At 38.6% G+C, this 21,704-nt stretch overlaps 4 protein-coding genes across 4 annotated transcripts; 1 reads left to right on the top strand and 3 right to left on the bottom strand.

The window, feature by feature from the left end:
* Window positions 1–1,588: 1,588 nt before the first annotated feature.
* Window positions 1,589–4,902, bottom strand: LOC131991694 (E3 ubiquitin-protein ligase rnf146-like). The gene is made up of 2 exons (XM_059357195.1): window positions 4,649–4,902; window positions 1,589–4,074 (listed from the first exon to the last, which is right to left on the bottom strand). Exons 1-2 carry the CDS (start codon window positions 4,654–4,656, stop codon window positions 3,009–3,011), a joined length of 1,074 nt encoding a protein of 357 aa, XP_059213178.1. The 5' UTR covers window positions 4,657–4,902; the 3' UTR covers window positions 1,589–3,008.
* Window positions 4,903–5,581: 679 nt separating this feature from the next.
* On the bottom strand, window positions 5,582–9,763 carry LOC131991615 (R-spondin-3-like). The gene is made up of 5 exons (XM_059357080.1): window positions 9,278–9,763; window positions 8,732–8,923; window positions 6,893–7,033; window positions 6,655–6,801; window positions 5,582–6,529 (listed from the first exon to the last, which is right to left on the bottom strand). The coding sequence occupies exons 1-5, from the start codon at window positions 9,345–9,347 to the stop codon at window positions 6,324–6,326; spliced, it is 756 nt and encodes a 251-aa protein (XP_059213063.1). The 5' UTR covers window positions 9,348–9,763; the 3' UTR covers window positions 5,582–6,323.
* A 3,919-nt stretch (window positions 9,764–13,682) lies between these two features.
* Window positions 13,683–16,379, bottom strand: cenpw (centromere protein W). Its single transcript, XM_059357081.1, has 3 exons — window positions 16,219–16,379; window positions 15,966–16,079; window positions 13,683–14,239 (listed from the first exon to the last, which is right to left on the bottom strand). The coding sequence occupies exons 1-3, from the start codon at window positions 16,303–16,305 to the stop codon at window positions 14,213–14,215; spliced, it is 228 nt and encodes a 75-aa protein (XP_059213064.1). The 5' UTR covers window positions 16,306–16,379; the 3' UTR covers window positions 13,683–14,212.
* Window positions 16,380–16,991: 612 nt separating this feature from the next.
* Window positions 16,992–21,602, top strand: hddc2 (HD domain containing 2). Its single transcript, XM_059356171.1, has 6 exons — window positions 16,992–17,093; window positions 17,740–17,861; window positions 18,155–18,257; window positions 18,400–18,468; window positions 18,602–18,740; window positions 18,979–21,602. Exons 1-6 carry the CDS (start codon window positions 17,019–17,021, stop codon window positions 19,131–19,133), a joined length of 663 nt encoding a protein of 220 aa, XP_059212154.1. The 5' UTR covers window positions 16,992–17,018; the 3' UTR covers window positions 19,134–21,602.
* The last annotated feature ends 102 nt before the right edge of the window (window positions 21,603–21,704 follow it).

Below are 21,704 nucleotides of genomic sequence, written 5' to 3'. Positions count from 1 at the left end.
TTACTATGACTGGCCCTATCATATACAGCAGTCACTGACCTCAGACGCAGTGAAATTGTCCTTGACAGATGCTGCTCTATACATGTTCAATCTAAATACAGTCTGTTTCCATGACATATAAATCTGTCAGTGTCTCATAGCATGTCAGCTAATGTTATGCCCCACACAACATGTACATGCAATACAGCATGCAAGTCCTGCTGTTGAGTTTTATATTAGGAAAATATCACACATACTGTTGTGTTTGACTGGCAACTGGAGTGTAGTGTCAATCTGTGATGGGCTGTTGCTATGATAAGTGGGCCTAAGTAATTCCAATATTATCAGCATGTTCATTAGCACCTTGAATGGCCATAGTAAACACAGCAAAGGGCCTTCAGTGCCGGTCAGTCAGTGCTCTGTTAGAGTTTTGAAGTATTTATGGGGAAATATGTGACAGTTGCACTTTCTCTATTAGCTTTTGGTTTTATTATTGTGGCCTGTCAGTGTGTCCTACAGAGCAAAGACACTCAAGAAACAAATGTATCTGTGTATCCGCTCTGCCTCATCTCTGTCCAGCCAATGAAAGAGCATAAAATACAGAAGGATGTAGCTTTTTATTAACAGCAGATTGTGGTCCAATTGATGGCATTTTATGGGTATCCCATGGGTTAAACTTAGGCTGCCATAGTGTTGCCAATGTGCTAGTTAAGTATTCATTTTTGACAGCTTTCCATTGTTTCTTTGTTATTTCAGGAATCAAACCGGCGACCCTCATGCTGTGAGGCAAAAGTGCTAACCACTACAGCACTGTGTGGCCCCAGGCACAACCATGTTTTCACATAATACTAACAGTTTTAGAGATATATCCAGAAAAATCTAGAGGTTGCGTTTGCACATTATACAAGACTTGACTATTGCAGGACTGCACTTACCTTTCTAGTTTAAATATAATTATGGTTGTAATATTTTGGGGTGGGGTTAATCCCAATTTAACAGCAGCAGATGTAAATTATATCCAAAGTATCTAAAAGCAGAAAAACATTTTTCCAGTAAACATTTCACCACCCCTATGATTTACATGGAAGCTCTGAAAAGGAACTGGCCAAAGTCTGGCTCATTAAGACCTGTTTCTAATTCAAGTCACAGAGCACACAGTGAGCCTGCGGTTTTCTTCTGTTGGCAAATGCTGCAGCTCAGCTGTTTTTATAGCAATGCTCTCAGTTTTGGCAAAGTTTCATCTTCCCTCAAACCTGAAACAAACCTGGACATTTAGAAGCCGATACTTTGGTAATCACAGTCCGGCAGCCCCTATTGGCAGTATTAGACAAGCACATCCACAAAGCTGTAAAAAGGGAGGATTGAGAAACTGCTCTATTGTCAACCAACCAACTGTCAAAGCTTCAAACAACAGGTTGAGTACAGAGCTGCTTCATTTATGCAACAGTGCCATCGTGTGGACTCTTAAGGTACACCACATGAAGACTCACATCACGACACATTGCAAACAGGCCTATGGATCAGTGCCACTTTTGTTTCCACAGTCTTTTTATAATTATGTAACTTATAACATTGTGTATTTGTCCATTAAATCACCCGACATTTGATCTTTAAATTATAGATATTTAATAACTGGACAAAACACCACAGGGGCAACACCACACAGACAGATGTTTGTTTTAGAGAACTCAGATGGAAAGACACCAACAGTGACAAGTCGACAGTTAAAATAACAGCAGCTGAGGCATAAAGGGAAAACAGAGCGTGTGAGGACAGCTTGAGATTGTCCAAGTACATGTCAGTGCCAGTGCTCTGATAGTAGCACTATCGAGAGTACTATGACAAGAAATCCAAATATGTCCCTCTACATATATAGCCTAATACTTTCCAGTGGTTCTGCCAGTAGCTTTTCAGCACCCAAGTCCACTCAACAACACAAACACAGCATTATAAAACAAGACTTTCACACTTAAACAGAGGGAATTAAGTGTCACCCCTCATACACTTAAACAGATACACACAAACTCCAGTTTAAATATTAATTAGGGCCTATTAAACTTCAAAAAACCTAATCAGCAAAGCAGGAAAAGGTGAGCAGGTTAATCCTCTGTTAGCTGCTACATTTAAGCTTCATTTTTACACCATCACTCAGAAAATAAACATACAAAAATATCAGCCACATTAACCATTAGCTCAAATGATTTGAGAACAAAGTTAAAGAGGTTGTATTGCAATTTCATGAACCAATGTAAAGGCAGTGACAGATAATATTGTGGCCAGAGTTTGTCACCTTTTTTGGCCTAAAACAACACTGCTATGCTTCACTACATAAACTGTTGCTGAGAGCAATGCATAAGTATAGTTGTTTAATGTATTGCTGGCTGAAACTAGCTTTTAAAGTCTTGAACAAAAGGCTTTATTTCATGTATTAAAGGTCCCATAAAATGGTTTTAAAGTTTTACCTAGGGTTGCAATGCAGCTCTCCTCCATCACATGTGCGGATGATTTGCCAGCAACCCATTAAATAGGAATTCAATAAAATTACCACACTGTGCATTCTCCATCACATCTGCAGTCCACACTACTGTACTTTGTACTTATGATATGGTAAAAAGGCTTGTTTATATCTCCATATGACATAGTAATTTGACCCTTATATTTCCATTTTATACTAAACTGAAAAAAGGAAGCTTTTTTTTTTGTCTATGCCAGTTACTTGGTCGGGAGAGAGCGGCCATCTAACAACAGCGTGTGACTGCTACTGGCAGTTTCCTTTGTAGACCTGCAGGTTTTGAAGAAACAGTGTACTGGATCCTACACAGAATTACCATTACTTTAAAATTTAAGGATCACTTTTTGGCACACTCAATGGGGCAAATAAACCCAGTGAGACAAAAACAACACACTAACAGGTTTTTCATTTCATGGGACCTTTAAAGATGCATACTGGTTACTGGTACTTTTTTTGCAGACCTGATAAAAGTTTAAGCACTGTCATCTGTAGAACAGATACCATTGTCCAGTAGCAGTTACACTTCTGTCACAGTGCACTGTCCATCAGGACTACGTGAGCGGAGACTCAGTGCAGAGCTGGAGGGCCCGCCTCTTGGAGGCATCCTGGCTGGCTGGTTATCTCTTAGCGGCCTTTGCCTGTGTCTCTGTGGCCTCGATTCTGCTCTCTCTCTCTCGCACTCCCTTTCCTCCTCGCTCTCACTGCTGCCGGATGCATAGTCATACGTCTGTAGCTCCTCATCTCCTTCCACCTCTTCGCCCTCTGGCTGGGTGATGAGGAGCTGGGAGAAAGATTCTTCAACACTTGAGGGTGAGGGAGCACGGGGATTGGTAAGATGGCGTCCCAGGAGTGTCGGGGGTCTAATAGGGGGAAGAGATGCCAGAATCCCAAAGGACTGAGACTGTGATTGGCCATCAGTGTCCGATCCATCAGCTGAGCTGACGCGTTCTGTTGCAGCTGGGGTGACAGCTGGTACAGCAGGAATGGGGGCAGGTTCGGGATCTAACCTTAGTCCTGCAACTCCCTTCTTGGGGATATTTACAATGTCCCGCTTTATCTTGCGTCTACGGCCATGCTCATTCCGGCGATATTGCACCATGTTTTCCAGGTCAGCCACATAAAGAAATCCTGCAATTAGCATCTCTGTGGTCTTCCTGTCCTTTGCAAAGGCCTCCTCCAGCTCACAGCTTGTCCTCTCATCATACTGCCACCAGCCATTGCGTCCTTCATAGTACCATGCATATTCTCCGCGTGAACTGCCCGCGGTCCCTCCACTGCGGTTCACCCCTGCAGCGGCTGCTTTTAGTTCCTCAGGTGAGAGGAGGACTGGCCGCTCCAGGAAGTCCTCTGGGACTTCTTGTCTGCAAAGAGCACAGCGCTTGCTCTGCCAGGAGGCACCTTTCACACACAGGTAACAGAAGACATGGAAGCACGGGAGGCGTACTGGGTGGACGCAGCTCTGCAGGCAGATGGCACACTCTGGGGTGGTGGTACTGGAAGGGTCTGCATCTCCTACGTCTTCTTTCAGCTTGGATGCAGTCTGGGCATTCACTGAGCAGTCCACTTCTCCACAGCCTGCCATACTAAAGAGAAACACAGCACTGTCTGGTGATACTTGCATTGAATTACATAAAAGCAACTTAAATGCAATAATATACTTGAATATAAATTAAATGGGCATGCAATTTGGTACGGTTCAACTTGACATGCGCTGCTCTGTTTACACTTTTGGGAACGCCCTCATATACACACACAGCATAAAGTTATGGTTCGTGCAAATGCATTTAAGAAATAAAGTTTATACATAACGCTAGTTGAAGGAATTTAAATCCTGAATTTGCACATTTAATTACGAGTTACATCAAAGGCCTTATTCTGCTGTTTGACTGAGCTGTTACCCTACCAACTACTGCTGCTAGGCTAGCGTTAGCTAACTCGCTAATTTCATTCAATTTTTAAAAAGCTATATTCTAGCACTGACAATAAAGGTTCGTCTGTTCAATATGAATTTAAAGTTATAACTAAAGCTAATGTTACGCTGACATTCATTTAGCTAACGTCAGGCTAACGCTAACTTGACAGCTGCTCTAGCATATGTAGTTAGCATGTTAGGCTAGCTGTCAGTGAGCTATTTAACTTCTCTATAAATACACTCACCTGAACATTGAGATGCTTCTAGAAGCGTCCTCAGCAGAAGTGCAGACGGAGAAATGAATAAAGCAGCATTTATATTTGGTTACAAAGTTATGTACGCCAAGTAATGACTGCGTTATTGTGGTCAGTATGCTGTTCCGGCCAAGCCCAACTGACTTCAGTGCTCCTGGATCGGCCTCACAGCGCTACCATGGAGATCCACATGCTGTGTAGATCTGTGCAGCGGCGCACAGTCCGCACCGCGTCTGGGACCCTAACCCATGAATAGATAGCAGACTAGGAAAAAACTCAGCGTTAAGGTCAACTTTTTTTTTTCAGTGAAGCTGATTTGTGAAGACATTTTTATTTTCATCATGACTCATATCGTCACACCGTAAAAATAATCGCCTATGTAATTTCTTTTGGTCAAAATTGGCTGTTTTTTTTGCCTAAATCTCCTCATGACGCCGGCTACCTATGGTAAAATCGCCTACATCCTCAATTGATCACATCATGTTATTTTACCCCTTTAAGATCATCACTTATCACGCAAAGAAGAGCTAGAGGGAGATTGTTTAGTTATCAGTTTAGTTTATGTGTTTTATTGTTGACACTAATATTGGTAACACTTCTCTACTACTACTACTCTAAGGTGTCTACATAAGAGTGCCATGAGCGTGTCATTGACATGACATGGGATGTGTCATGAAGATTGACACTTTGAAGGAACATTAATGCTCATGATACTTGTCATGTTTCTGACAGGCTTGTGTGACTCTTATGTCTCATTTCTCTTAAGTTACATAATTTACACACAGTGTTATTACTATGCCAATAGCCATCCTTTGTTACATCCTTTTTGAGTGAAATGATCAATAAATGTCATTTGTTACACTTTTGGTGAAGCTTTTGTTTCCTGCAAAACTTGAAAAAATGACTTAGGCGATTCATCATGACTCATGTTGTTGTGTTATGTTTATTTCGCTCATTTCGTTGCAAAAGTGATTTAAATATACACCTGAGAAAAGGATGTTTGTTTTCCCAGTTTTTCCTGAATGGATGACAAATATTATCTCCGAATTAACAAAAAAAAAAACAAGTTATGTATAACACAAAACACTGCAATAAAGAGATTTCATCATTTCAGAAAAACAAAAAGGAATTTTCAGAGAAGAAAAAAATCTGCTCGTTTTTCAGAATTAGTCAGAAAAACGAGCAGATGTTTTCCATAAAAACCTTTAACAAGATTTTGAGATAATGATCGAATTAATTCTGAAAAGACAGGGCAAATATTTTTCCTCCTGTGAATGCATCACACTTCTGTACAAAATACCCAAACACTATACAAGGCTTGCAACACATTCTAAAAAAAAATCCATCTAAACATAAAAAGATTCATAAGGCATGTTCATTTGAATTATTTTGATTTTACAGGCATCAATTTAGTACGATTGGTATTAATATAAAATGTCTCAGATTCAGCCAAAGCAATATATTAACAGTGTTCAATTGATTAATTTATACAAGATCATATCCATCCCTTTTATTATTTATATCGGATTGCATAGAAAAAAAAACTTGTTTTATTTTCGATGAAAACATCTTTACTGTTTACAACAGTTTTCGATTTACAATAGTTACCAGCCAATCTAAAATGCGCAAAGACAAGTTGAATATATCAGCAATACTAACAAATAGTCTATAAGGGGCTTAACTTCGTAATCTTCCGTCTCTTTTTGATGACACACTTCCTGATCTCTGACAGGTGTGGGCAGGGGTCACCGTAGACACTTGGAGAGAGCAGAACTTGTCGGTTACGCGTTTCCTGTCCCCTCCTGTAGCCCCGCATGCTCCTCTTCCGAACACATGGACCCCAAACTGTCCATCCCCCAACCTCACAGTGCACTATGAGGAGAGACGATGATGATGATGATGAGAAAGATACTCCCAGGTAGTGAGCGATGAACATGTCAGACACTCGGTTTTGACATCTCAACTGTGTGAGAACAGTGAAAGTGAATGTCTCTCACCTTGGGGGATGCATTGCATAAGCTGCACATCAGGCTCGAATCCCCTCGGGCAGGTGGGATGGCACTGACCACGGACAAAGTACAGGCCTGCTCGACACCTCACACACACGTTCCTCCTCACACACACCTCACAGCCTGTAGAGCACTCTGAGACAAAGTAACAGACATCTTTAATTGTACTGTAGTCCCTTGACACCATGGACCTCATTCATGTGTAACATGTTGGACAGTGCCTCACCTGTGCACTCTCTCAGGACTGCGTTTGCCGAAAGTCCATTTGGACAGCTGTTTTCACATTTGCCCCGGAACAGGAAGTGACCCGGGTGACAATGTGTGCAGAAATTTTCACTGAAGCAGGAAGCACAATCCTCCTTGCACCCTACACACCAATAAAATTAACTTTGGTCAACACAGAGTGACAACACTGTCTTTAATCAGTTTGCAGATTAACTATGCTTTTTATTATTTTATCTATTTTCTTATCCTGCTGTATCTTATTTTATCTTATTTATATTTTTATTTATATTTCCCTGTTTTAATTGACTGTTTTTACTGTTTTTCAATTGTGTCTTGCTGTTTGAATGTGTATGTAAAGCACTTTGAATGACCTTGTGTTGAATTGTGCTATACAAATAAACTTGCCTTGCAGATATTTTGGGGTATTTCAAGCCTTACAGTTTGAAAGAATACCAGAAATAAATTTCTTAAAAGCAAGCTAAGTGCACTTTATTGGTTTATAACTTGTACCTAAAGCATACATTTGTAATTTAGTGTACTTCTTAAAAGTTCATTGAAATACAGCTTAAGATAAACCGATCAAAGAGCACTTTTTGAGAGTGTACTTAGATACACTAATAGTGTGCAACGGATTTGAAAACAAGTATACTTTCAAAAGTACACTAAATAACCACGATAAGTATTTGCAATTTCATACATTTTTCCAAATACACTAAAATACAGCTTAAAATAAATTTGCGCTTTTTACAAGTATACTTATATACACTTACTAATAATACATTTTATTTGGGGGTGCCTTTCTTGGCACTCAAGGACACCGTACAAAAAAGATAGAAAAGATTCAGCAATAAAATACACACAATTAATAACAATACAATACAAAAGATAGATTGGACAGGGTAATTGTGATCAGAGGGAATAAGCAGTTGTACTGTAGTGAAATTAAAGTACAGATTGATAAAGCATGTTGGGTATTACAAAGGGCATGGAAATAACCAAGTTTCATAAGTACACTAAATTACCAACAGTTAGAACTTACATTAAAGCACACAATTTGTAAGTATACTAAAATATTCTAATCAAGTGAAGGGTTAGTGTAGTGTATAGTTTATGTAGTGCATTATAAATGAATTGAAAATAAGTACACTAAATTGCCACCATAAGTATTTGCAATTAAGTTAAATTCAGTTGAAAATAAATTGACATCAGAGTTTTTGATTTTTATAAGTATACCTAAATACACCTGTAATGTAGTGAAATTAAAGTACGGATTAATAAAGCATGCTGGGTATTACAAAGGGCCTGGAAATAAGCACATGTTCCATAAATACACCAAATTACCACTTGTAAGAATTTAGTATACTTTCTTAAAAAATAACTTACATTAAAGCACAACATGTGCAAGTATACTAAAATACTCTTCTAATCAAGTGCAATTAAAGTACACTTTTAGAAACATGCTAATATTGTATTGTGAATAAATTGAAAATAAGGACTAAAGTAAATAAGTAGAACCAGTATTTGCAGATAAGTATACATTTTAACGATAAACTATGTACAATTTCCAATACACTTACAATAAGGTTTACATGGAAGTATCTCTAGAAAAGTATATTTTAGTACATAGTTACTTAACGACATCTACTTTGAAGTGCCCTTTTTTTTAAGTACATGTTAAACATACTTGAATTAAGAAAAAAGGTAAAAGTGCACTTAGCAACTGACTTAATAACTTTAACGTTTATTTTAAATATATTTAGAAAATACACGTTTTTTTTAACCAGATGAGTTAAAATTTTTGACTTAAACACCATTGACACCTTCATGTATTGACACTTACTGGCGCAGGTGCTGATGTGTGGTGAGCGTCTGCCATAGTGGCCGCGGGGACAGGAGGACAGACAGGCGCCCCTCTGCCGCATCCCATCCAGCTCCAGGTGGAAGAAGAGGCGGGGCTTGCAGGACAGACAGCCATTCAGGGCAGAGCATGTCACACAACCTGCTGAACAGAGTCTGCTCACGGAGGAGCTACCTGTTAAAAAGGGACGCGAGATGTGTGTCTGACTGTAAAACCACTGGGTGAGTTTTATATCCTCTGGTTCTCGTGCAAACTGAAGTACTCTGTGCTACATTTACAGTATTAAACTTTACAGGAAACTTAGTTTTATGCGCAATACAGAGCCCAGCTTTCAAATTCATACTAAGTGGGTAAAACCAATGGAAATCTATGACCACATTGTTCCCAGAAAGTTGAAAGAACACACTTATTGTCTCCACATGTAGTCCGTCTACCATTATTCCCAGTGAAAAGGGGAAAAGATAAGACAGCCATGTATAACAATAGTATTAAAGAGGTGAAGGTGAAAAGGTATGCATGAATACTTACCTCTTGTGTTATCAAGGCCTTCGGTGAGATTCATAAAGTGCAGAATCCAAATTAACGAGCATATCCGCATTTTCCTTCAGCTTCAGTACGGCATCGACCCAGTCAGCAAAGACACCTTGCGTCACATCCCAAATCTCATGATGTACTCAGAAACAAAACTCTCCATAAAATTAATTCAAATGAACCAACGTGGAGACTCCAGTCTACGTGAGAGAGCAGTCGAGTGCAAATGTTTTCTTGAAGAAAAATCCCATGTGCATTCCATGAGATCATTCAAGCCGGCAGAATGCCATGAAGAATGCAAACAGAAGAGAAACCATCATATGATAGTCGCAACCCAGATCTAATGCGAGTTTGGGTAAGCTGCTGTGGGCTTGTCTCTGCCGTTTCCCACACACACACCCTCCTCTTACCAGTCCTCCACGACCCTCCTCCTGGTGCATTATCACATCAAAACAGTCTCTTCACAGAATTTTACTGCAAATTAAGATAACATTTATTTTATTGGGGACTTTAATTCTAATCTGTCACGTACTGACACTATTCTGTCTGTTAAAGTCCCCTTCCACTTAGACATGTGGTTATTGTTCCCCCACTCTGAGGTTTAACCTTCACTTTGCAGAGTTTGTCACCAAAATGTTTTCACATTCAGTTGCTGAAGGAGGGAAGTTTATCTGCGCTCACTTTGAATCTGAGTTAAAGACGGTATGTATGAGCGTGACTCCGTGGCATCACTGAGACATTTTGTTTCCAGTAGTTACACTTCTAAAATCAAAAACATTTACATATTCATAGAGCCATTTTTTTATACCAGGAATATGGAGTAGATATAACCAAGACTTTTAACTGTTGTTTCATCAATCCATCCACTTCAGCCTCCACCCTATGGCTTTATTGGTCATAATCCTACATTACCCATCTTCAAAACAAATGCTAGAGAGATACATGGGGTATCATAGTTTGACAGGGAAGGCCATGTAATTGTGTGGAAAAAAAACAAAAAAATTTTTAAAAACAGAATTTTATGCATCTTAAAACATGTCCTGTGGGAAAATATTTCAGACAATATTTTATTATGCAATGTAGCTCACAATTCTCATGAAGTCCAATGATATTATGACTCATAATATTTTTTTGAGCACATTGATAGGATGTTTAGCTACATTAGTCAACTATAATGCATTTCAATAGGGCGCCACAGGAATAATTTCTTCAATAATTTAACCACAAAGTTAGCATTTTCCTCTCAAATTTTGTACGTGTTGGTGGTTTGATGGCTGAAAAAAGGTCCATGGTTAACACAAGCTTAAGAGATGTTCGTCTTCAGTTGTACGACATACAATATGCTAGTTCATACTAATACTATTTTAAGTTTTTGTGCGTCCTTTAAAATGCAGTTGCTAACAATTGTCTAAATAAGACTCCAGCTGTTGTCGGGGACATTAGAAGTCATCTTGTGGGACATGGAGGGGAACTCGCACGAGTCTGTCTTACAGCCTCTAGTTGTGTTTTTCAGAGATTAAGTTAATAAGCAATGTATTAGGCTACAGTTCACTAGCTTGTCAAACCGCTGGTTAGCTTGTCCGAGACAGTCTGAAGCATCAAGGTAGGGACGTTAAAGTCATGCGACCGTGGTTCACGTCATGATGGCATAACGTTAGCTTTTTACTTCTGCCAGCTGCATTAACACTGCAAACATCATAAAATTGGTGTTCATTTGTGAAGATTATCCTGCTGAACAAAATGAGTTTGCCACAGAGCCTAATTTCTGCAATGATCCAAAATCCAATGCAAAAATCCCATAGGCAAATTCTGAATACACCAAACAGCGATGCTACCTAGTTTCGTTTGCTCTCTATAGACAATATAAACAACATTCACAGTTCTTTGCAGCGGTATGCATAAAAATGGCCGCTGCACTGACAATCCTGATATGTTGACTTGAATATCAGTTCTAATCACATTTAATTATTATGATACGTACTGTTAATCCTGCACCACAGACGGGCGAGGCTTGTCTAGAGGTGTCTGAGTAAACAAACCCCTCTTTAAATCACACAATCTGCTCAGGCTGATGGCAAACAGGGTGAGTGTGTGACCATGACAACAAAATATCTCCTCATTTGGTTCCATTTAAAACAATAAAGCATCTCTGTGTTTTTGAAGCTTGTCATCAGAAGATCAACACCAGCTTTTCAAAATTCTTCATGGGCTGTCTATAAAGTCACAATGATGGGATCGAGAAAACAAAAAACATCCATTGGAGAAAAACTGTCATTACCATGTGGCCACACTTTTCGGATTTAGTTCAACTTAAGCCATGATTGGGCACTTTGTGTGCTCCACGAAGACTGGATTCTGGAGACGAAAACCACAAATACAGGGTGATTTGACTACCTCCCAATGAGAAAAGAAAACTAAGAGAACTGGAGGTGTCAGAGAGGATCTGCCATTCCCACATTAAAGCTGGAAAGCGATAAAAGAAGAGTTTTTGTTTGGCGTCCCGGTGTGTATTATCGCCTGTTTTGGGAACTCTCTGGTTCTCAAAACAGATTTAAACTCTCCAGTGTTCCCCTTCCTGGAATTGGTCTCCCTCTGCAAATCATGGTTTTTCACTCCGCTCCATAATCCTTTCAGAGCCTGTCAACTCTTATAGAATCAAATTGTTGCTTTTGCTTATTTCTGAACGTTCTGTCACATTGTTGTTAGACTAAAATAATTCTATGCCTCCTCGGGGCTAAGACGAGAACAGAAACAGTGACACACTTGAAACCTCCACCATGTGCTCCTTATTATAAAAAAGGCACAGCAAGTTATCATAATAACATCCCTGCCAAAATGGACTGCCGTGCTTTCTTGGGCTTGTCTGGAAAAATGTCAAAAGAGGAATCAGCAGGAGCTTTACTGTGAGATTTTACACTGGAGCTGATTTATCGGAGAGAGTTACACACTTCGCACACAGAGGAGTCGGACAGCGGCTACGCTGGCTGGCTTAAATTGTCAACAGGTGCTCAGACAGACGAGGCTACTTTTTTTATTTTGATAGAGGAAGAGGGGTGCGTTTCTCAAATCCCTCAAGAACACACCAATAAAGGAGGAGAACAGACCAGGCCAAAGATCCTCTGGACGTGCAGCCAGCTGCTGCAGATCCACATCAATCACTCTGTATACAGCAGATTTATAGATAAGATTGTGCTTGCAACACAAGATGTTCAACTCACTAACCAGAACTGGAAGACGTGGGAGGAATAGAACATGTATGCAAATGTTAGAGGTCTCTATCATGAGAATATAAGAATGAAGGAGGGAAAAGTGGGGCAGGTGTCAGGGGTTCAAAGGTCAGAAGGGTTGGGCTCCACAAACCCAGTAACACCTCCTCAACCTGACTGGAAACATAAACACGACAAGGCTATGCTCACTGGGGTGCCAGATCAGATTCTGGAAGCAAATAACCGTTGGAGGCAAAGGAATGTCTGAACTGCCAGAAAGAAAGATGGGGAAAAGGGAAAAATGGTGAAGATGGAGGAGTGGAAGGGGAATAAAAACTGAAGTGACAATTCAAACCATATGGACATACACCTGTAATCATGTTCACATCTAAAAATCAAAGGCATTCACTGAAGGAAGTTTTATATTAAACTACATTATATACCTTTAAAAAATTTTTTTTTTCTGTATTGAGATGTATACCAATTACATTAGTTGCCCACCGCCCCACTGTTCGTCTTAAGTGACGATGATTGGATCTCATTTCCCCGCTCTGTATGCAAATAACCACACATGACTGATACAGTAGACGTTGCAACATACAGTCACAGTCATACTACAGAATGCCTGTAGTATCTCACATATTCAGGAATTTTGGACAGGTGTCAGAAAAACAAAAACACCAACATTATGATTAAAAACAATAATAATATGAGAAATACAGCAGCAGCAATGCACTCAGTGCAGCCGCATAATAAAAAGAAAAGTAGGCGCAGCCCCAGTAAAGTAAAGCCATGCTGTGGAAATGCACCAAAACCACCTGGTGTCAAGGTTCAGCTGGAGCAGAAATTGCACATCACATTGTTTTCAATAAAAATCTAACAGATACCTTACGATCAGGCAAATTAAAGATGTAAACCTTCGACCTCTTGACGGCTCACACAGCAAAGAAGGTACAAGTCTATCTGTGTGGAACCCTGCAGGGATAAGGTATGAGCAGGATAGTATCACAGCAAGCAGATAATCTATTTAGCGTGAAGAAGTGAGGAATTTGGAAGCGAAGACGCTGTGAAGTGTGCAGCTTAAAACACTGACCATGACGGATGATAGCAGAGCGAGGGCGTGTTAAAGAGATCTGGAGCGTCCAATAAACTGTCCACAAGTTTGAGATCAAAGCTTCATACACTCAACACATTCATTTTGCCATTGTACATAGTCTGTTTATTGTATTTTTTGTACAAGTTCTAATGTGAGGGTTGACCTGATGGCAGGAGTCATTATTGTTATATATCATTAGGACATGAGCAAGCTGTAATGTTTAGTAAGTTTTAGAACCGACAGGTCTACAATATAAGCAATTATAAGATTCACAAGAATTAAAAAGAACAACAAATATTTTAACAGGAAAACAGATACACAATGAATAGAATAAACATGAAAAGGAAATTTTGGAAGAAAACAAATTATATATTAAAAAAAAAGCAAACATAAGGGCGACCAGATAACCAAGCAGTAAGGGTGCCAATGCCATGAGCAGCAAGTCCCCAGTTTGAATCCTGAATAGACGGACCAGTTCTTGTATCTCATTGTTTGTCCAGCACTGTCTCTTTCTCCACTAGATACAGTCCAAAAAAGGGCATAAAATGCACCCTTGAAGAAAGGAAAAAAAATAATAATGCTGCGCTTACTGATGATCTTCATGAAAATGCTGATGACACACTCCGCTGTTCAGCCTCTTGCTTTTTTCAGCATTTTCTATAAAGAAAAAAACCCTCTGTAAGTCAATCTCCTAAAATGTAGACATCACAAAATAAAATCCTCAGTAAGACGAACCACGTCATCTTAGCAATAATTGTCAATAGCAACACTTATTAAAAAATAATAATTCAGTCCTGTAATGAGGCTCTCAATTTAAAACAACTTTGTTCTAAATAAGAAGTGGACATGAGAACATGTTTAGGATTTTTATAATTAAATTACAAAAGACAGATCGTGATGAATTGTATTAAGCAGATCTATCAGACATCATGCTGTTAATTGATTCAACTAATTCCAACAGTGTCTATGTGTTTTTAAGTCTTCTACTGGATCAATTAGTTCACCTTTCAGGTGCACCTGTCTTCACATCTTTTGCGACTCCAAGCAGAGTCTTAGAAACCTGCCAGTTACTGCAGTCTTTAATACAAAGATTTTGATGTCTGTTTTAAATTTGCTTCAAAGGACAAGCAAAAAATATACAATATCTAAGAATATATCTGTCTGAAAAGTGATAAACCTACAACTTAAGAATAATTACTTTATTAATAAATGAACCCCCTCACAGGAGATATTTTTATACATTTGTACTAAGTACTAAGAGTTGATGTGGGTGCATGGTCAGTCACTCTGAGCAGTAAGCGGTTTGGCAGTGCCCACTGTTCAGGAGGTGAACTGACTTTTATAGCTACCACTTCATATGGCTTAAAACTGCCACGCTGCAGTTCCCAAGCCAAGTCTGAGCTACCGATGCGCCAAAACTACACTAAAGAATGTACATTGTGTGGGCTGCTATAGGTGCTTATTTATAGTCATTAGATGTGAAAACTTCCAGAAAATGGGATTATTTCTCAATTGCCTTTTATGCAGACCATGCCAATAAAACAACACATTCAAATAAAATAAATGTGAACAATATGTGAACATTTAATATATATACAAAGAACAAAAACATGTATACAAATATGTTAGATTTTATATGAAAATACAGGGTTATCAGGAAATGATGTGGACTGACAATAACTCCACTACAATTTCCCCAGTTTTATATGTACATAAACATTTACTCTTGCAACTTGTATTATTTATTTTGACATTTTATAGCCCAGCCGGGGTAAATAACAGTTAGATTAACTGATGATAATAGTTGCAGGTTAATCAAACCTGTAGTATGACAAAAGTTAGACACCGTAAGCAGTCTGTGTGTTTTATTATGTGGCACTCCGAGTATATATTTTCTAATTTATTTCTCCCCCTTTTTTTTGAGTTTCTTTTAGCTTGGACTCCATTTAAGTGTCCCAATCCTCTTTCAAGGGCCCTTTAGGCATTGGGTTTTGAGGGCAGCATTGGTTGAGGCTTGTTTAAAAGCTCTGTGTACTTCATGGAGACAAAGCCTGTGGACCCCTTGAAATTCGGAGGGCAGGAGGGGGGTTGTCTATCCATTTTTCATTATTATCATTATCTTTATAATTTATTTTTTCCCCCTTTTCTTATTTTTCAACTCTCAATATTGTTGATATGTTTGGTTGGTAGTATTGCCATTGTTATTTTTTTTGCTACACTACCATTTTATCTTCTTTGTTGCTGTTGCTATTATTGCCCAATTGATGCTTGCCACACCTGTTTGTTTGTTTGTTTTAAACTAAATGGAAAAACCAATTAAAAAATTGATCCCGAAAATAAAAATGTAGAGTGAGCTTAGAGAGCATCATTTGATTGAACCAACCTTGGAGGCTGCTCGCAGATGGTGAGCTCTGATCGTTGCAGATTTCTCTTCAAAAGCTTTAGCCTTCGCCTCCTCAGCCAGGCTGCTCATAAACACCAGGGCTAGGAGTTCAATCTGAGGAAATTTGCCATGTTTATTAATCGGTTGACATGTCAGTTATATGCTAGTTAGCTTTAGCCACAAACAAAGCGAACAACAGTTATAGGAATAACAATAACTTTAGCGCCTCACTCGGGACCTAATCTCTACTTACCATTGCTTCTGATGTCGGCCTCACATTTATGTTACTCTTTGTTCTCGCTTTAATTATATGTTTCAGTTTGGGCGCCTTCTTCAGCATTTTCACAAATGTTCGCTAACAAAAAGTTTGTTTACGTCTTCCAATCTCCCGCTTCTCCAACATCCGGTAAGATTGATTCTTCTTCGTGACATTTATATCCTCGCTTGTTGCCGCCACTGCCACCTAGAGTCTCTAAACATTAATAACCTTGATTTAAAGCGAAGCAAAAAGTATATATTTTTCTCAGATGCAAACATTACAACACGAAAATGTAAATGGCACTAGCCAGGGAGTGGATTCTTATTTTATTTTATTTTATTTTATTTTATAACTTTTTTTTATTTGAAATCAGTTGACAGTACAATGATACAAATAAACAGCAACAATCTCAGCAGATACACAGGTAAATATTTAAAGAGAAGAAAAACGTAATGTATTAAAATAAACACAAAAAGTTAAGTAAATAAAAACAGATTTAAAAAAGGATTTAAGAAAAATACAAGACATGCCAGATATCAAACTAAATAGAAAGTAACTTTAGTAAGAACATTAAATCGAGTGCGTCTTTCTTTTCTTGTTTATGTTTTGCTTACGTTATTGTCTTAATAGCTTACAGCTCCATTTCTTTCTTTTTTAAGACACAGCTGTGTGGTATCACTATTATTTGTACAGCCTGTAGGTATCACTGATGCTCATTGTATAGTCTATGCCGCCACCTAGCGGCTGCTTTGGGCTACAGCATCTCCTTTCTGTATCCGGGTCATTGGGCAGTGATGGCGGCCACCATGGAAGCAGCAACCGGCATGATCAATATGCTGCAATTCATGAAACTTATTGGACAGCTCAAAGTAAGACTCCCAAAGCTACTTTCCTGCTGTTGTGGCCCTTGGCCAACAAAAATAAAACATTATCTTTTCAACTGTTATGATGGTACTACTGGTGAAGTGCAGAAACTGGAAGTGCTTCTCCCCATTCTCTTCCTGCACACACACATTACAACCATAGAAATAGAATAATAATAATAATAATAATAATGTCATTAGATTTATATGATCACTGTCATCTCATGACTGAAAGCAAGAAAAAGAAACCAACACCACGCAGTGTCAAAACAATTAGAAACTCTGCTCTGACTGCTGTTACCTAAATGACTAACAGGAATAAACCTGTTTAATTAAACAATATAACTGTCTCATCTGTGACCTTGTAGGGTAAATAAGGTTAATTCATTTTGATGCTTTTTAGTCATTGTTTTCCAAATGTCTTGTGTGCGTTTATTTTCATAAAAGACTATTTTCTGAAAGAAAAACATGAAAATATGCATCTTCCAGATGCTAGAGCATGTGAATCTTTGCTTATAAATACTGTAATGAATGTAAAATGTGCATTCAAACAACACTAGCTGTCTAACTGAGCTAGTGAAATAAGTCATATTTTGGGTTTTGCCTGTTATACGCCACTGATTAATTGTGTCGTGGCTGCCGTCACTTGCAGAGGGTCCCACGGACCGGCTGGGTGTACAGGAACGTGAAGAAACCAGAGAGTGTATCTGACCACATGTACCGCATGGCCATGATGTCTCTGACCATCACAGACCCAACAGTGGACAAGGACAGGTACGTAATTCACACAGCATGCACCCAGAGCTGGAAGCAACTTTTAAAAATGAATACTGGAGTGATATCCACTTACAGCTGACATTCAGCATGAAACAGCATTTCATCCCCTGTTGTTTCATTATAGCCTTTTCTCTAACTTTTCAAATAAAAAAGAATCAATATTCATCCAATTTCCACATTGCTAATGGAGCGTAGTCCACATATTCTGTTACAAATGTGCTTAACGTAATGCTTAAATTCTAACTTCATCATGCTTACTTACATCATACTTTTTTCCTCACTGTCTGTAGGTGTATCAAGCTGGCTCTGGTTCATGACATGGCAGAGTGCATTGTGGGAGATATCGCTCCATCAGACAATATCAGTAAAGCAGAGAAACACAGACGGGAAGAGGCGAGTGGCCAGTGTCATTCCCATCACTGTACATAGAAACACAATTGCATTTTAAAGTGAACAATGATGGTTTAAATGAAATTAAACTTCCCTCTCCTCTCCTCTCCTCTCCTCTCCTCTCCTCTCCTCTCCTCTCTCTCAGGAGGCGATGAGACATCTATCGGCTCTTCTGCCGGAGGGACTCAGACAGGAGATCTATGGGCTCTGGGAGGTGTGTTGCCTTGGTTTTTCAGCTCATGAATGGGGGATGAACTAACCTAATAGCAGGTTGTCTTGTCCCTTAAAATTCATGACATGTATACAATAATGTTTTTTGTGTGTGTAAAGAATATACTTATCTGCAGGAATATGAGAACCAGAGCAGTGCGGAGGCGAGGCTGGTGAAACAGTTTGACCTCCTGGAGATGATCCTGCAGGCTCACGAGTACGAGGAGCTGGAGGGAACGCCGGGAAGACTGCAGGAGTTCTTTGACTCCACCAACGGTGAGTCTTTTCCTACATCTCATATCCGTTTCTTTCTGCGTCATTAAATCTCATCACTTAAGTTGCTCACATTTTGTCACCAGAAATCATTCCCTTTATTTTAATCTTTGTAATTTTAGTAATTTAAGCCTATTTTGACATGGTGTTTTAATTGTTTGGTCAACAGACTATAGATTGTTTTTAAAGCAAAATATCTTTACCTGCATTGTTTATAATTGTATTTTTTATTGTCTCTCAGGTCGTTTCCACCACCCAGATGTGCTCCAGCTTCTCAGCTCTTTGAATGAAGAGAGAGGGCGTCACATGACAAAAACAGATGAAACAAAGAATTCTGGGAACCTGCAGACTGGTGAAGCATCTTCAGAGCCACATACGACTTCACACACCTCCTGACTGTAACACACCTCCTAAACACCTCCTGAGTGGAGGAACTGGAACACAAACTGCATACAAGGATGTACAAACAAGACACAGGATCAGTGGGAACTGTTAGATGGGAGATTCAATGTAAATGTCTTCTACATTAAATCTCTAGATGTTTGCAAAGCTGAGAATGATGGGACATGGATTTCTACTGTATATGCATGCTCGAGTGCAGTTCAGGCAACATGTTTCTGTCTGAAGACCGGCGTCAGAGAGAGGAGTACCAAGCATGACACAAACCCCATAGGCATTCTGTTTTTCTATGTTCGAACCAACCCAAGTCCAACGGTTTGGGCCAGGTTCGGGCTCTGCTCAGGTATTTACACTCTAATGGCTGTTTTAGCCCATTAAATTAATCCATAATATCCTACAAATCGCAGTATCACTGTCTATAAATAATACATTCTGGAAACCACTTGTGCAAACACTGCCAGATAAAATACAAATGCAAAAACATGTCGAAAATTGATTAAATATGCTTATATGCGGTTGAAAATGTATTTAAACCTACATAAATTCCTAGATAATGTTCTTATCACATTAGTTGAACATTTTACCTCTTACAGTTACTGAAGTTGAATAGATTCAAACAACGCCAACAGATCTTCACATAAACATTCTTTCTTGTGTTTCCAATCCACTGACAAATACATTTGATTATATTTTGGCAGCTGGCAGATTATGTAATAGGGTTATGCATTACAAATAAAAAATATTAGAGAGATACACAGAGAGCTCAGATCTGCACCAAGGCCCAATCTCGCAATGTTAACGAACATGAAAAATAATTTCTGTGGGTTCTTCTTGGAACATCCTACACACTTCCAAGTTTCATAAAAATCAACAGTTTTTTCATAATCCTGCTGGCAAATAGACAAACTTTAGCAAAAACATAACCTCATTGTTGGAGGTAACATTGGTGCTGCACCATCAGAAATAGTGTTAATGGGTTTTCTGATGCAGTCTTACTGTACAGTTTACACAATGTTATGTCTTTTAAATTAATAGCAGAAAAGTCTGTAAGTCATTGTTGCTGACAAATGAGGAAGCAGTGCTTGCAGATGTGGATGTTATTTTGAGTTAATCAGTATGTTGCATAGAACTTCAGTTGCACATTATTACACTTAGCACTTTTTTTTAGTTTTAGCTGTTTTTTTACCGGTTCATCACAGTTTTAAATCTGTATTATAAAAAGAGTCCTCTATAATATTTGATTTGGTTCAAACAATCTTTAATATTTATACATCAGCCATAAAAACAGTTATTTATAATGGTGTGTAATTAATCGTATGAATACAGATGTTAAACACAAGGTTATTTTAGTTCACAGTTTGGGTGTTAAGTTTGAGAGTTTTAGTAAAAACTTTTTTTTAAAAGTCTGAACTGGTGTTGAGTTCAGTTTCATTTCAACTGGACACACTGTATGTGTGCTGCAGTTTATTTTCCAATGACAGAACATGCATGACCTCAGTTATTTGGTAACAGCTTAGACCTGACAGCCTTTTCTCACTTCATGACATCTTTCAGTACTTGAATGTTGCCCAAAAATATAATTGATTGACAGACTGTATTAAACATGAAATGATCTGGGGCATCTTCTCAAACCACAGCAAAGAAAATAAAATCTTACAACACATGAAAGACAATACGAGGAACACAAAACAGATTATACATTGAAAACAGACCTTTACTTTGATGGCGAAGTTATGCAGCGGCCTCAGAGGGCCATATTTGAAAAGATTCAAAGAAAAAAAAATGTAAATGGTGAGATTTTTTTAATCTTTTGTGGCACCAAATCTTATATAATATAATCATGTTGTCTTTCAGAATAAAACAGGTTAGTTCTGCACCAGGTAGAGTTATACTGTGCATCAGTTACACAGGCAACCTCAGGAAAAAGTGTATATGGGACTATTTTAGCGTTAGAATTTCATGTTTAATGTGATACAGCATTTCATAATAAGATTAAAAAACATCAACAATTTTCAGGATAATTATCTCCAGTTTAAACTGTTGCATGAGGATATTTGCAGAGAACAGTGTGCACAGTAGTTGTAGTTATTTCCAGCATTAGACTCATTTTTCCAGAGTGATAAATCAGATTTTGCGCGACGTCCATCATTCTAGGCAGCTGTGCAATCTTTCTTACCGCACATGACAAATGAAGAGTTTTATTTCTTAGTGTGAATGCACATACTAAATATATGTTCCATTAAGTACAGTCCAGCTTTTAAAATAGGGGGTAAAAATGTGAAACAGTCCGCTGTGATTTGAGTGGCTGCATTTGCAAAGTCAGCCCACAATAGATCTTTTTATGTGCTGTAACAAAATCTTAAGATCTTCTGTCTTAGTGTGAAATCATTTTTACAAATATTAATTTCACCCAGGACGTCTGGGATAACATGGGTTATATGTACATGTTAATAAAGTTGAAAATGGAACAAATGCCTCCAGTAATTGTACTTTTTGGTATGAAAGTTGTCGTGCTGTAGAGTTTTGACATCGTACCAACATAGCTGTTTCAACTTATGTCAAATTTAC

Source organism: Centropristis striata, chromosome 18, assembly GCF_030273125.1.
Source record: "Centropristis striata isolate RG_2023a ecotype Rhode Island chromosome 18, C.striata_1.0, whole genome shotgun sequence".
Taxonomy (NCBI): Eukaryota; Metazoa; Chordata; class Actinopteri; order Perciformes; family Serranidae; genus Centropristis; species Centropristis striata.
Note: the sequence above shows the minus strand (reverse complement) of the source record. Positions and strands in the feature narration are given on the sequence as shown.